The following is a 16,797-nucleotide window of genomic DNA, read 5'->3' as shown; positions in this document are numbered from 1 at the left end:
TCGGTCTTTTCGAAAAGATCGAACCCAATATATCCTATGGTTTAAATATAAACAAAACCAATATTGTCAATGAATGAAAGTTTGACAGATCATGATTTCTAGTCCCTTGCCTTTCGTAATTATCGGTATATGATGTAAGATATAATAAGACACATTTTCTAGTTTCAAAACATACATAATAAAGCAACGAGAAAAAATAGAGTAAAATTCGGTTCCACTTTGGACATAGACATGATAGATGAGAAGGTCCAGGCTTTGATGGGGTGAATGATTGGTTGGTCGAGTTGTCACGGTCTCCTGTTTACAATCGCCTTGTAGTAACACATAGTAAACAACAATCGTCAAATGGATTTCTTGCTTTTAACTAGTTTCTGCAAATAAAATGTAAGTACCGCAATTTTATGTTTGTAGCATTAATATGAGTTTTATTATTCCTCTCTACTGGTATCGGTTTATATAGGTTTCATTACTTACATTACCATGACCATGATTACTAACAAGTGAGGTAAAGTGCGCGGGGGGGGCACTTACATTGATGAGTGGATACCATGCGTTTCCAAAAAAAAACCCACGTAAAAAGGATGTCTTTTTCAAGATAGCGCACGTTACGTACGTAACGTGATAAGGAACATTCCTGTACTTGTTTAGGGGTTCATTTCAGGGAATATTTGCCATGAGTATCGTTTTGTTTCCAATACTTGTTAAAGGGGAAGTTCACCCTGAAGAAAACTTTGTTGTAAAAATAGCAGAAAAAATAGTAAAAAATATTGGTGAAGGTTTGAGGAAAATCCGTTAAAGAGTAAGAAAGTTATAAGAGTTCAAAATTTTGGATTTGTGACGTCATAAACGAGCAGCTGCCCCATGTGTTATGTAATATAAAATATATGAATTTCAAATTTGGTATGGTTCCTGATGACTTAATTTTGTTTTCTTTTCATGATCGGGTGTGAAACGATTTGTCTATTGATATACAAAAGTTACAGTGAAAACCATTTTCAATTTTCTGAGAAAATGACATTTCATTGATTTTTTACCATTCGCTATGTAGGGATGCTGCTCGCATATGACGTCACAAGTCAAATAATTGAAATTCTAATAACTTTTTAATTATTTGATGAATTTTTCTCAAACCTTCGGCAATATTTTTTATTATTTTTTCTGCTATTTTTACAATAAACTTTTTGTCAGGGTGAACTTCCCCTTTAAGGGTAGGGTTTCACATGCGAATAAGGAGTGCATTTTCAGAATATGGAAATTACGTGTTTAGGTGCTTTTCGAGACCCCGTGCCCGCATGGTATCCATTCGTCAATGGAAGTGCCCCCCCCCCCGGTAAAGTGTTAACATTATCGTTGCAGAAAGAAAAGTAGAATAACTTGTAGGGCCTACCAGTGGCAGATCCAGGGAGGGGGGGCGGGGGCGTCCTCACCTTTTGACAGCCACGATCCAAATTTGTAATGTAAATAATATACCGTTTTTACCAAGTGTGCCTCTTTTGAGAGGGACTACTTTTTTAAGGGGGGGGGGGGGGCTTGTCAAATTTTCCGCGGACGAAAGGACTTTCAATTAGAGGTCAAAAATATATATTTGTATATTTTTGTTTTGCTTGTCAAATTTTCATGTGCCCCTTTTGGAAAATCCTGGGGTGGTATTCTGGAACACTGTCATAACTTTTGTCATAAATTCTGTCAATTCTCTCCGAGATGTGACACCGCTATGATTGTCACAAATCAGCAGTGGCGTAACTACGGGGGAGCATGGGGGACGTGCCCCCCCCCCCTCGGCTGACAAAAAAAAGGGAAAAGGAGAAAAAGAGGGAGAAAGGAAGAGGAACGTAGTGGGAAAGAAGAAATTATTATTCATTATAATGATTACATTATAATCATGTTACGTTATATTACATAGGAAACATTTTTATCATAACTTTATGAAACATAATTTGCTCAGGGCCTATGTTGTCATTGTTCCTGGTGCTCGCATTGTCTGTTTAGAGAGATATATATAAACCTGTTGTACGAAAAACTCCCGTTTCAAGTCAATATACACCAAATATATTATTGTTTTATGTAGTGACATATGCTTCTTTTTTAATGACTACTTAACATGATTGCCTCATGTTAAGGTCTCAATATAAAACATTTCCTGTCCGTGATTACGCTCTTATCAGAGGATTGGTGAGATAAGTCTGCTATCTGTGAATTCCTAAAATCTGTCCTTAAAATGTCCCCTTTTCTGATCTGAATATCAAAAAATTTCAGCTGGCGCTTCGCGCTCGCATCATTTGGTTAGAGAAATACGTATGGTCTTAGTGAATTCCTACAAGCAAGTCTTAGAATGCCCCGCTGCAGGTCTGAATTATCTAAATTTTCAGCTCGCGCTTCGCGCTTACAATATTTACTTAGTGAGATGCGTATGGTATTCATGATTACAATGACTACGCAAAGTGCTTCATGTGTTCAGATGTAATTCTAACGAAATCAGCAAGCGCTTGGCACTCGAATTAGATGACTATGGTGAGATATGTATACTATTAAGGGATTCCTAAAACATAGTCCTTAAAATCTCCCTTTTCGGGGTAAATATATACAAAAATTTTGTCTCGCACTTCGCGCTCGCATTGTTTAACGAGACAGGTATCATGATTACAGAATCGATTGTAATATCCTTTTTTAGGTCTGAATATCAAAAATTTTCAGCTCGCTCTTCGCGCTCGCATTATTTGATTGCTGAGATGCGTATTTTTATTTATGATTACAATGACTACAAGTGCTTCCTTAAAATGTCTCTATTAGGTCAGTATACCTGACTAATGAGCGCGCTTCGCGCGTTCCTTAAGTGACTCAAATTTTTGGTGGTGCCCCCCATGCCGTGACCCACGGTACGCCACTGCAAATCAGTATTCTGAACTTTGCCCTTTCCTTGCCATATCTCTCAAAGTTCCCGCCCATCTTTTCGGAAGCAAACTAACCCGTATCCATCAGAATACCGATTTTGTCATATCTCTGAGAAGAGATAAGACAATGCTCAGAATACCGCCCCATCCGGTTCAATGTCAGTAGTAAAATATTGTCTATTGCATCTTATTAAAGTAGCCGTTCCAAAAAGTAATTCTTTAAAGAGATGGTCGTGTATTCTGATTAAGAACAATTTTCTCCTTTCAAAGATATAGGATCGAACGATGGGTTCAGGTTCTAGCCGATCAAGATCCGGTCAAGCTCCGGCCGGGACAGTCAACAGATCAGGTGATGGTCGGAGCTCCTCTTCTTCAGACCCCAAGAAAACAGGATGGGAATGGTTTGAGATCAACTTCAGCTCCATGGAATTAGGATTCGATTCCGACGATGAAGGGGATGCTGGTGATGATGCTCCTCCTGTGGATACTTCCCCTGTGACTCCTGGACCTGAGGTAGCCGGGGAGGATGGAGGTGGAACAGCACCTACGGAAGACCCGGAAACAGCTGCTGATTCTGCAGCCAGTGGAGGAGCTGGTGGAGCTGACGTGCCCCCAGCGGGAGAAACAGCTGATCCATCTCCTGGAGAATCGGTGGGAGAATCGGATCCTGCTGTGACGGAAAGCGATCCTGCTGCAAAGCCCGAACCAGCCCCTGCCAATGCCTCCGAATCGACTCCTGCTCCTGTTCCAGCTCCTGCACCTGCGGCCCCTGATCTCTCCGATCTGCCATCACTCTCCGTTACTGGGGTTAATCTATTTGTAAGTATAATCTTGTAATGGCGTGCTATAGGCCTATTGGTTATTGCAACAGATGTATCAATTACATCGATTACGAACATTGAAATCCTGAAATGAGGTGTCCCAATTAAACTCCAGTAAAATCCTATTTGTTCATTTTATTGTTATCTTTATACCCAATTTATTAAAATGACACCAGCAAAAATGACTAAAAGAGATAATAATTAAGATAGTGATGATGATTGAGAAGGGGTAGGAGGAGAAAACGAAAAAAAAAGAAATAATAATAAGAATATGATTTTGAAGATGGTGGTGACGGTAGTGATTAATTTTTTAGCATAAAGACCAGCATCATCGCCATCGTCATCATTATTAACATCATCATCATCAACATCACCATCATCATCATCATCTATTATTGGTGATATTGATGTTGCTGCTGCGCCCATTAGAATGAAAATGGTAGTGGTGTTATTACAATACCAAGGCCCGCATTATGCTTCATAATTAAGCTCAATCACACAGTCGAATTCAAGGTCGTTGTCAGATCCTGATCCAACATACGGGAATCTATCTCCTTTTTAGTTCGTAATGCATGTCACGTTCATTAAGAAGGTAGATTAGACAGATGTAAACTGAACATGACTCCCTGCTTTTGCCATGTCTGTTATGTACTCCTAATTAATCTACAGTAATTAGTAATTAAGGCACATAAATAAGCACACGTCTGATACTCTTGGTATATGATTCCAAAGCAAGTTTATTCCGCATTGCGCCTGCGCAGCTACAATTGTGAGTCATGGTATGACATCATGAATGACATCATTATCAATATGTAGCAATGTCCTTAATGATCCTTAGGAATTAGAGAATGCGAAAGCACATCACACCGATGAGTTTGAACAGGACGCGAGTGGAAACCCTTGTTTGATTGTCAGGAGAGGTCAAGAATTCACCATGAAGGTCAACCTCAACCGGAAGTACTATCCAGAAATAGAAAAGATACTTCTACGATTTGCAGTAAACAGTAAGAATGTTTCCAATGGATGAATTTTTATTTTAATCGTGGAGTTCATTTACAAAATTGACATTATATTCACACAAAACTTAATGTTTGCTGGACCCAAGGTAATTAAGATTCTTGCAATATTTGTTGTTTTAGCTCTGAATACTTTTTATTGTTGCATTACTTTATTCAAGTAAATGGTAGACAGTACACTCTTAAAATTTTAGACAACATATACTGTCCACAAAATTGGTTTTAAAAAATCAATCCAACTCTGGGTAGTTTTCAACCAATACTGTAAAGTTATCACCCCAAGCATACATTATTGGTTTAAAACTACCCAGAATTGGATCAAGTTTTAACCAAAAGTAATGTTGTGTGGATAGTATGTTAAAGAGTGTAACCTTCTGCAGGTCATCAGATTAGCCTTTAACCAAGAGCGTTCCTACATTATCATTCATTTAACTTTTTACAGGATAATATATAGCATTATACACCGTCTGTCCACATTCCGTTTTTAATTGTTGTTTTTTGTTTGTTTGTTTGTTTGTTATCGTAGCAAAGATTCCCCGACCTACGAATGGAACAATGATAACACTTCCTTTGAACGGTCCCACTGAAGAAGGGGAATGGAGTGTCAAGGTTGAATCGATCGAGGAAAAATCTGTGAAGGTATAATGTCATATAACTTGGTATTGGTTGCTTATCCTTTATCAGTGCCTTTTTCTTTCCTTTCTTTCTTATTACTTCCTCTCATATCACCCTCGGACATCCATTGCTTCACCACAACGAAATAGACCCACCAATGACAACCTTCTATGCCCTTATAGCGAGTCAATGAATGCCGACATTACCTAGGGACACTGGGGGCGATGTTGGCACACAACTAATTTCATTTGAGCTCATTCCAAAGCTTTGCATACCTCCCTTGAAAAGGATGTTGAATATCCAAAAACAAATTCATATTTGTTGGGAATTAATCTTCTAAGATTCGATTATCTGTGTCGGTATATACTTTGATTTCTTTACTGCTAAGGTCTAAAACAAGAAGATAATTATTTGTATATCTTGGGCATGCACCCGCAGGTAAAGGTGAAGAGCGCCCACACAGCCATTGTTGGCTGCTACATGCTGACCGTCATTGTGAAGTACCTCAAGTCTGGCGTGCGACGAGAGTTCGCCCAAAGGAAAAACAAAATCAACATGCTCTTCAACCCTTGGTTTGAAAAGGACTCGGTGTTCCTCGAGAGCGAAGATGAGAGAAAGGAATACGTCATGGAGGACATGGGTCTTATCTGGCGTGGATCCTACAAGAACTTCCACGCCAAAAAATGGAACTTTGGACAGTTCGACCTTGATGTACGAGAAGTGGTCTTTCAGCTTCTTGAGGACTACATCAAAGCGGAAGACAGGTGGAATCCGATTAAGGTGAGTTATCAAAAGATACAGAAGTTTACAAATGTTGACCTTGCTCTGAGACGAGTGGACGCTGCCTTTCGGCTTTATATATGGTGATCTACACTACTAAGTAGTGGACCGGCAAGTGGAGCCTGAATAAAGTCAATGGTTGAAAAAGCCCCTCCCCAAATCAATGTCGATTTTGTAAAATGGTTTGTCCAATCTGTTGACAATCATATCGAAACAGAAGAAAGGCACCGGCAAATTAATGTGAGGGTTTGCAATAATAATAATAAACTCTGTATGGCCATGTGTACCATTATTGCCCCAACAAATTGCTACCAAAGCGAACTTCAAAAAAATGCTAAAAAGTGTTTTTACCGTTGTTTACTCTTGCTTTAAGAAATACCGACTACATTGCTTCTTCGAAATTGGAATCGGTTTCATATCAGTATCTAGGTACAAATTGATTGTCTTCTTTTCTGTGTGCTTTTTTTAAAGGTATCTCGGGTGATGTCGTCGATCATTAATGAATCTGGTCGAGGTCTTACAGGCATACTGGTCGGTAACTGGAGTGGGTCCTATGATGATGGTACAAGTCCCACCAAGTGGAACGGTAGTGTGGCGATCTTAGAGGAGTATAAAGAAACAGGAAGCCCTGTTTTGTAAGTTCGCCAGGGCACCATGGCAATATGTATTGTATATCCCATGTAATCTTCATGATAACGTATCATATACAATGATAGAGACTTTCGCAACGGGAAGGAATCAATACTGAAAACAACAAAAAATGGATTGAAAACAACCGCCAAATTACAATAAAAAGCTGAGAGGTCTTTGTCAAAAGTTGGTTAACCAAAGCAGTGATTTCGAGGTTAATTTCTGAACTGACGAAAAATAGCAATATGTACTTTGTCAAGAGTCAAGGACGAAACTGCTTCTCTGAATCACTAACCTTTGACAAAGTATGCTCTGTTATGACAGGCATTCCACAATGTATTTTCCTTTTTTCCACAATGTATTTTCCCGACTCTCACACGCATAGGCGGCGGAAGCGGGGGGGGGGGGACAGGGGGGACGTGTCCCCCCCTAAATTTGTTGTTGATGACCTTTTTTTTTTTTTTTCTTTCTTTTTTTGCTTGTCAATTTATTTTCCTACGTCCCCCCTTAAAATTTTTGGGTTGAAAACCTTTTTTTTTTTTTTGGGGGGGTTGTCCCCTCCTAAAATTTGTGGCTTCCGCCGCCAATGCTCACACGTTCACACAGCCTTTGATAGAGAGTTCGGCCACCTGGTTTCAATGGGTTATCAACATGGCGCATCCTGCTTTGTTAGGCAAGCCCAATTCAAAATAAATTTCAGCATGTTGTTAACCCATTGGTACCGGGTTATCCGAATTCTCTATGGCTGTTCAATGTATCGCCCGCCCTCACGCAGGTACGGACAATGTTGGGTCTTCTCTGGAGTCTTCACCACCATCCTGCGTTGCCTTGGTATACCCGCACGGAGCGTCACCAACTTCGCTTCAGCTCATGACACCGACGACAATATGACCATCGATAAGTACGTTGACCTCTGGGGGAACGACCTCAAGAGAGGTCACGACTCGGTGTGGAACTTCCACGTCTGGAACGAGGCCTGGATGACAAGACCAGATCTAGATCCTGGACTAGGAGGGTGGCAGGCTGTGGACGCTACGCCTCAGGAAACCAGTGACGGTATACAAAATCTCTCTACTCTGTATTTCGGATATTCAAATTTGCAAGATATTCTTCGTTCAAACGAAATTTCGAAAATATATCGTACGATGTACTGTTATCCCCCAGAAAGCTATCTTTTAAAAGGGTGAGAAACTTTAGGTGTATTGCTTTCACTTTCCCACGTGACCACCTTCCCGTATTAAGACACAATTGTCGGTCGCTCACTATTGCATTAGGTGGAAGACCATACATGAATAGGAAATGGCCTAGTTGTGAAAATGCCCATGAGTGAGGGAAGGGTCTAACAAAGATAAAACGTAATTGCTACGTTGATGTATTTTCTTATTAACAGGACAATTCCAGTGTGGCCCTGCCCCTGTGATTGCTGTCAAACGAGGTTTGGTGAACCAAGGACATGACACTCGGTAAGTACAAGCGGTCGTATGGCATGGGCGGAAATCCCAGGGGGGACACGTCCCCCCTACCAAAAGTAGTAGGGGACACAATATCAAATGCCCTCTTACTATTTTTGGTCGTTTATGATGGAGAAAAATACATCATTCACAGTCTAAATAATACATGTATTTTAGACTACATGACCTGATATTTTTGGTGAAAACATTTTTTTTTTGCTTGTGTTTTTTTTTGGGGGGGGATGACCTTACATTCTGGGTGATGACTTTTTTTTTTCTGTTTGGGGGGGGGGCTTGTCAAAGTTTCTTTCCAACCCCTGGTCCCCCTATCTTTGGGGACAGATTTCCGCCCATGCTTCTTGGGTAAAGTATGAGTGATACTAGTATTCATTCCAACACGGGTTGGGTGATTCGGGCGCTTTTTATTTTACTACATTAAATGAATAAACCTATGATTTCCACACATTTTCGCCGTTTTAGTAACCAGATTATATCCAAGGATGAAAATAACGTTGATAACCACAGTCATTCCGCGAGTTGCAGACCGTGGTTATCAAAATGCAACAAATGGTTGCCCTTAACAAGGTCAAAATGTTGCAGAGATTTCATACCTGCTTTCTCTCTCATTTCAGGTTTGTATTCGCAGAGGTCAATGCTGACAGGGTTACCTGGGAGGTCCGGAAGTGGAAACATAACCCCAATGACCCCATGTCAGCAAGCTTCAAACACATTGGTCTCTCCAATAACTCAGTGGGCAAGAACATAAGCACCAAAGCCGTGGGGAGTGATGCAAGAAACGACGTAACGTCGGAGTACAAGTTTCCTGAAGGTAATCGTCGCAGAAACGGTTTGCTACTTCTTTGCGTTACAAGTTCTCGTTTTCTAGTTTCGAATGATAGTTTGCGATTTGTATCTATGCCGCTGGAGAATGACAGAAACTAAATTTGCCAACATGTATATTCAAAATGACAAGAACAAACAAACACCCCCCCCCCTTCCAAAAAAAGAAATAAAGAAAAAAAACCGGTATGGAGTAGTAGAGCGCCATATAGAGAGGGGCAATTTGTTTCCCAAAAGTTCATGACTAGATTTTATAGCTGATTAGTGCACCATTTTGTCACGGTGGTCGGAAACTTTTAAAGAGATAACCGTCATTCAGCTAATAAACGATCATGTCACCCATATGGGTAAACTAGCTCCGTTCTCTTTTATTCATGTCCTGCATCAAAAAGGATAGGTGTTTTAGGTAGGTAGATAGGTAGGATAGGTATTTTATTCACAGTTGTTTGAGAGAATGTTGACTGCCTTGCTTCAGGTAGGAGCGTGATAACTTGTCCCTTTTACACACGTAAAACCTTTACTTTCAAATTCATGTTCTCGTAGGATCTGCGGAGGAACGTGCAGCAGTCATGAACGCGGTCAACAAGGGTATGAGCCGCGGTGTTTACCGGGAAGACGGGTCGGTTGACGATGTCGTCTTCGTCGTCGATGACATCAGTGACGTCTGGATCGGCGACCCATTCCGAGTCCGCGTCAAGGCTACGAATAAATGCGACAAGGACCGGACAATTTTCATGAAGTTGAATGTTGAGAGCTGCTATTATACAGGTGCGCATGTTAATTTGCATATTATTAGGGTGCAATGTTGCTAAAAGATCGGAAGATATTGTAAACTGAATATAAATAATTTCAATTTTCAAATTATGTTGATTCATTCCATGTTAAAATAATAGCATCAACTTGTATGAATTTGACAAAATAGAATATTTATACAACTAAAATAGAGACAATAATGTGCAACATTTTGTTTAGCACTTATTACAGTTTTTATAAGCATTGCATAACCCCAGCTTTAGCTCGGCTTCCCTGATCGGGCGCATCGGGCATTTAAGGAATTCTTTCCTACCGAGTACCCATAGGATGGAGAGTGGCAACTGTAGATAAAAGAAAACATTATGAGTAAAAAATGAAAGTTTGCTATAGAACGATATAAAGATGTAAGATTTAAATGTTAGATAGACTGAAGCGGGATAATAACGAAATGGAAATGCGAAGCGATATAGGCTACATGTTTCTCTATTATCAAATCGAAACTACTTTGATGTTTCTTCTTTAAGGTATTGCGCTGGAATCTATAAAGAAAGAGAAGATGACCTTCAAGATTGGTCCCGGAGAAACGATCGAGAATAACATTAACATCGAGGTCGATGACTACCTCGGCAAGATCGACGACCAGGCATTAATCTCAGTGTTCGGGATCGTCTCGGTCAAGGTAAGGTTTGTAAAGGCCAAGGAATGATTAAAATGCCGCAGTCAATGGCCCGTATTCTGAAGTCGGGTTTAACTTAGACTCGGGTTTAAAGTTGTGGTTTAAGTATGGCGAGCCAATTGTCACATAAATCACTAACAGTAGAGACATCATACTTCAGCTCATTTGGCTCTTAAATCATTCATAATTGTCTAGGAAGTATAAAAAAAATTATTGGCTTCACCATCGATGAATCGGGAAAGAGCTCAGTAAACATAAGAAACATACAACTTAATAACAAATATGATACGTTTGGCTTCCCATACTTAACCACAACTTTAAACCTGAGTTTAACTTAAACCCGACTTCAGAATACGGGCCAATGGGTTTAGTGCTCCAAATTCTACAAATCTTGAGGAATATAGCATCTGTGCACTAGTTAACAACGAAACAACAAGGTGGCGCTGTTGAAAATACATTAGATCCGACTCGATTTCATCAGAGATCACTGGACCTTAAAAAACGAATTGGAATTCATATTTCTGATGCAGTATCTCGCCCGAAAGAGGTACCATCAGGTTTGGGCAAAATAATGATTGCACGGACCATCCGCATAGTAAGTTGAAGGGAACAGACACTACATGGTGTTGTGGATTAGCGGATGTCTTCAAAATTTGAGCCATAAGGTCCGGGGTTCAAATTCCCCTCCCCGCAGCACTTACGTCCTTTTAGCAAGGTATTTGTCTCAATTTCCCTCTCTCCAACCAGGGGCAGTAAATAGTACTCGGTAGAAGGGAATTCCATGAATACTCGAACCAAATGTCCGATCAGTGTGACCTTGCTAAAGCCGGGGTATTAGTATGCAGTGCTCCAAAACACTGTATGGAATTCTACATAAAGGGTTCATATTGTTATTATCAACCCACAAATGTGATCTTAAGAGGATTAATCTAGTCTGAAGACAGAGAAAGCTATAGCAAGAAAATATAAGATAGGAGCCATGTTTCCGACCGTGACGACGCAACCTTCACCTTGAATAACATGTCATTACTTCTCTGTATCTATATCCTGTGCAGGAATCAAGCAAGACTGCCACGATTCTTGATGAGATCCGACTCAAGATACCTGACCTAGAGGTCAAAGGTGAGGTCAACGGATCAGAGGTCTGCCTTACGGTAGGGTTCAAGAACCCACTTCAAAGGACACTGACCGATTGCGAGTTTGTTGTGGAAGCTCCGAAACTTGTCAAACCATTCACCGTAAAACACCAGTAAGTATATCTACGCTTTTATAAGAAATAAAGAGACAAAAATAAGAAGAACAAGAAGAAGATGATGATGATGATGAAAGAGAAAAGAAGAAGAAAAAGAAAGAAGAAAGAAGAAGGGGAAGGAAAGTGGACATGTTAGACAATGGAATTTATTCAGAAGTGGAGTAGTCGTGGTGAAAGGTTTTGGAATGGAAGTCAGGTTATTTTGGAATACTCTGACGTCTGACAAACCCTGTCTATGCCACGATTGATTTAAGGGACCACCACCATAAGTCCTTGCAGTCAACTGAGGGATCTATAATTGGTAGACTTACTGAAATGCTTCTAGGAAAGAGGAAGAAACGCTTCCATCACGAGAAGAGAACTAGAAAACCCCTGATGATCTGGATAATAGGCGGTTTTCGCATCGTGACGCAGCATTGATTAGAAAAAAGTGAATTACTGAAAATAACCTTCAAATGACAATGAGCAGCTTGGAGGGCTTTGTCGAAAATTGATGAACAGAAACAGCAGTTTCGTTCGAAGTTTTGGAGCTGACGAAAAAATGTAAATAATTATGTCATTTTTGTCCAGATTCCAAGAAGTCACGCTGCTGTTTTATTCACCATTTTCTTCGACAAAGACTTCTTGGTTGTGCCTTTTCATGACGGGCATTCGAAAATACATTTTATATGTTCTTGAATTCGGTACATCGTACAAGTAATAAGCGGTTATGTAAAGAAAAAATCCATTATCATTATTTGGATTGCTTTTCAGAAACATACAAGCTGGTGAAACGATATCGAAGGAGATCAAATTCAAGGCAAGAGCTCGCGGACGAAAGGAAGTCCTCGTCGAGTTCGACTCGCAGTACCTCAAAGACGTCACCGGGTCCGTTGTCGTACATGTCAAGGAAGTCTAATGAGCTGTTAAGACATCACTAAGCCTCAAGAACAAAGGACAAAGAAATGCCTACAGAGTATAAGAATCACAACCGTCCTGATATGGAATATCTCTCCCAAATATTGTCAATTAAATGTGTTAAAGAGAAATAATCAAAATGCTGCAATAATTGTCAGTCAAATTCTTGAAAAAATATTTTCATGTAATCTATGCAAGTTTAAGCCAATCAGGAGTGGTGATTTGTAAACTGACTATGCAAATATGAAATTTCTTTTAAAGACATGTCTGAAAGGGATTTTGGAACGCTATATTTTAGATCCCGTTATATCCTCATAAAATGATCATCCTTAAAATTCATTTCTCTGATATTTTAAAGCGAAAAAATATTATCACTATATTTCTTGAAATATTTTATGCAAATAATATATAAATATATGTAGATATTTATTCAAATATCTGCTCTGTACATTATATTTTTATCAATGCATATTCTTGATGCTCAGCGATGCATTATAATTTTGTTATTTTATATTGGATTTATAAATATATTTTCCATGTTTTTATAATTCAATTTGGTTATTTTTAGGAACGTCTTCGCCCTTCCGTTCTTTTTTCCTGTTCGGAACTAAGTATTCAATAATTTTGGTATGCACAACTTGTTTGACAATATCAGAATGTGTCAAGTATATTATGCACTAAATCCTTTCATGGGGGCGGTAAATGCCATGCCCCCCCCTTCCGTCTTCATGCACCCAGATGGTAATCTTATTTTATCATGTCCTTATTTATAACGTATTTTCAGACACCAATTTAAATTTCACCTAAAAAATAAATAACATTCTATGTTTCAAATAATAAAAGCAACGTGACATTTAGTAAAGGCAGATTAAAGATTCTGCCAAAAAAGATGTGGTTTTAACTCCACCAAACGTATTTTTTTATATTGTCTTTATTTTGAGGGATACGTTATCTACCGTCGGTTTTTATGACAAATGTATATAATATTATAATTTCAGTACTGAAATAGAGAATATTTGTTATTTTGGAACAAAACAATTTTGTTACGTTTAGTTTTCATCCGCGTCAATTGTCTACTTACATTTTCATTCACACACATATAAATTTAATCATATATACATTCATGGCGTGTAAGCCCTATACTGTGAATGAAAATAATACAAATTACGTTATTTATGATCATCGGTTAGTCTGCAGACACAGACCATTGTTTTTCGCATTGTGCATAATGTAGAGTCTGAAATAGATAGACTAGACTCACTATGTCCCGTGGCTGGCTCTACCAATCTTATTTGACATCGACGGAGAATTGGACGTGTAGTCTTCACTCTAAACATAGTATAATTAGTTATGGCTTCAAATATGAGCCTGTGCTTGCAGACTAATTACTGGTGATGCTTCAGCTACACCGCGAAAACAAATCAGAGCATACCCAAACGCTAATTAGGTTATTATTACCATTGACATACATCGATTGGTCATGTTGGTTTGTCGTCAGTTTCGGTTACAGTCACTGCAACGAAACCGACTCCAGACCGATCAAAGCTATTACGTTATTACGAATGATATACCATCGGTCGGTTTGGAGTCGGTTTCGGTTACAGTCACACCAACGAAACCGACTCCAGACCGATCAAAGCTATTACGTTATTACAAATGACAAACCGTCGGTCGGTTTGGAGTCGGTTTCGGTTACAGTCACTGCAACGAAACCGACTCCAGACCGATCAAAGCTATTACGTTATTACCAATGACATACCATCGGTCGGTTTGGAGTCGGTTTCGGTTACAGTCACACCAACGAAACCGACTCCAGACCGATCAAAGCTATTACGTTATTACCAATGACATACCATCGGTCGGTTTGGAGTCGGTTTCGGTTACAGTCACACCAACGAAACCGACTCCAGACCGATCAAAGCTATTACGTTATTACCAATGACATACCATCGGTCGGTTTCGGTTACAGTCACACCAACGAAACCGACTCCAGACCGATCAAAGCTATTACGTTATTACCAATGACATACCATCGGTCGGTTTGGAGTCGGTTTCGGTTACAGTCACACCAACGAAACCGACTCCAGACCGATCAAAGCTATAACGTTATTACCAATGACACACCATCGGTCGGTTAGGGGTCGGTTTCGGTTACAGTCACACCAACGAAACCGACTCCAGACCGATCAGAGCTATTACGTTATTACGAATTATATAGCATCAGTCGGTTTGGAGTCGTGTGACTGTATCAATGGGAGGGTTTTCGCATTTACTACGGCTACAACGCATCGATCCCTTTAAAAATGTAATTGAAATCACAACGGAGAGCTGGGAGGCTTCTATCGAAAGTTTGTGCACAAGGACATCAGACCATCCGAGGATTTGCACCGGACAAACATTTGCAAATGTGTCGTTGACCAGAGTCAAGAGATTTCGATGCTGTCCCGGGGGGGGGGGGGGGGGCGTTTCATGAACACTTTTGTCTGACAAGCTGTCAGATCTGACATCTTTCCTTGATTTTGATTGGCTGAATGGCACTGTTACTATAATAACTGTCGGATAAAACGTCCAAGTCCTATCATGAAACGCTCCCCCTGTCCACCATCTTTCGACAAACGCCTCTCAGCTCTCCATTGTGATTTGACTAGCATTTTCAAAGGAACTGGTGAGTTGTATACAGTATCCCCGTACTTCGCGGAAAGTGCGGATGAATGACTACATAATGCCATACAAAATCTATTTGTAATTATGAATACGCATTGTATGGATTCAACGCATATTCAGGCACACCAACGGAACCGACTCCAGACCGATCAAAGCTATAACGTTATTACCAATGACACACCATCGGTCGGTTAGGGGTCGGTTTCGGTTACAGTCACACCAACGAAACCGACTCCAGACCGATCAGAGCTATTACGTTATTACGAATTATATAGCATCAGTCGGTTTGGAGTCGTGTGACTGTATCAATGGGAGGGTTTTCGCATTTACTACATCTACAACGCATCGATCCCTTTAAAATGTAATTGAAATCACAACGGAGAGCTGGGAGGCTTCTATCGAAAGTTTGTGCACAAGGACATCAGATCATCCGAGGATTTGCACCGGACAAACAATTGCAAATGTGTCGTTGACCAGAGTCAAGAGATTTCGATGCTGTCCGGGGGGGGGGGGGGGGCGTTTCATGAACACTTTTGTCTGACAAGTTGTCAGATCTGACATCTTTCCTTGATTTTGATTGGCTGAATGGCACTGTTACTATAGTAACTGTCGGATAAAATGGGACTTGTCGGATAAAACGTCCGACAAGTCCTATCATGAAACGCTCCCCCTGTCCACCATCTTTCGACAAACGCCTCTCAGCTCTCCATTGTGATTTGACTAGCATTTTCAAAGGAACTGGTGAGTTGTATACAGTATCCCCGTACTTCGCGGAAAGTGCGGATGAATGACTACATAATGCCATACAAAATCTATTTGTAATTATGAATACGCATTGTATGGATTCAAATGAAGTACAATTCACGAGGTGTGGTCAGTTTTGAACACATACAAAATGAAATATTTAATAGCAAATGATGTGATACAAAGTAATATACGAGTCACGGATATATGGGATTTCATTATGTTATATCTATACATCTACTTTGACTAGTTCATCAAATCTTCTAAATGTTCTATCAAAACGTTATCTACCACTTGCATTATATTTTAACCTGTATGGTGATAAACCAGTCCTCTCTTGGAAATGTTTTTTTCTATAGGTTGTCACTCAAAGCATATTAAATAACACTTTATATTCCAATTGATTTAGGAAATAATCATGCAAGTACATCTATGATAATGAGGTAGGCTATTACGTAATGTAAAATTAATTTGATAAATCGATGGCCATCTAACAATTGTTTTAACATTACATTTTCATAAAATATTCCCGTCGTATACGAATGGAAATATTATTTCCTTAGGATTTCATATGCATTGTTTCACAATTTAAAAAATATAAAGATAAAAAATATAAAGAAATACAAATCAAACCTCCACATTAACAATCATCCAATTTATTAGAAATACACTTACACAAATACTACTGACAACTCTACTCTGTAATAATGCTTCTCTTCCCACTTCTAATATTCTTGCCACTTAGTGCTTCTGCTGCTGCTACTTCT

At 39.6% G+C, this 16,797-nt stretch overlaps 1 protein-coding gene across 2 annotated transcripts; it reads left to right on the top strand.

The window, feature by feature from the left end:
* Positions 1–3,151: 3,151 nt before the first annotated feature.
* LOC121405919 (protein-glutamine gamma-glutamyltransferase 4-like) lies at positions 3,152–13,042 on the top strand. 2 transcript variants are annotated; one of them, XM_041596914.1, is made up of 12 exons: positions 3,152–3,710; positions 4,551–4,716; positions 5,255–5,367; positions 5,782–6,123; positions 6,595–6,758; positions 7,529–7,809; positions 8,144–8,216; positions 8,837–9,033; positions 9,588–9,812; positions 10,322–10,476; positions 11,529–11,722; positions 12,479–13,042. In XM_041596914.1, the coding sequence occupies exons 1-12, from the start codon at positions 3,177–3,179 to the stop codon at positions 12,621–12,623; spliced, it is 2,589 nt and encodes an 862-aa protein (XP_041452848.1). In that variant the 5' UTR covers positions 3,152–3,176; the 3' UTR covers positions 12,624–13,042. The 2 variants fall into 2 exon arrangements, with proteins under 2 accessions (XP_041452848.1, XP_041452849.1); XM_041596915.1 differs by lacking the exon at positions 11,529–11,722 and having other exon boundaries at positions 12,479–12,597.
* The last annotated feature ends 3,755 nt before the right edge of the window (positions 13,043–16,797 follow it).

This window comes from Lytechinus variegatus, chromosome 19, assembly GCF_018143015.1.
Source record: "Lytechinus variegatus isolate NC3 chromosome 19, Lvar_3.0, whole genome shotgun sequence".
Lineage (NCBI taxonomy): Eukaryota > Metazoa > Echinodermata > Echinoidea > Temnopleuroida > Toxopneustidae > Lytechinus > Lytechinus variegatus.
This window is presented reverse-complemented; position numbering and strand designations above follow the sequence as displayed.

Excerpts from the sequence above, each read along its gene's own strand:
- LOC121405919 (XM_041596914.1), top strand. The coding sequence starts at position 3,177 with ATGGGTTCAGGTTCTAGCCGATCAAGATCCGGTCAAGCTCCGGCCGGG. Across the intron at positions 6,759-7,528 it reads GAAACAGGAAGCCCTGTTTT|GTACGGACAATGTTGGGTCT; the intron begins GTAAGTTCGCCA and ends GCCCTCACGCAG. Across the intron at positions 9,813-10,321 it reads TGAGAGCTGCTATTATACAG|GTATTGCGCTGGAATCTATA; the intron begins GTGCGCATGTTA and ends TTCTTCTTTAAG.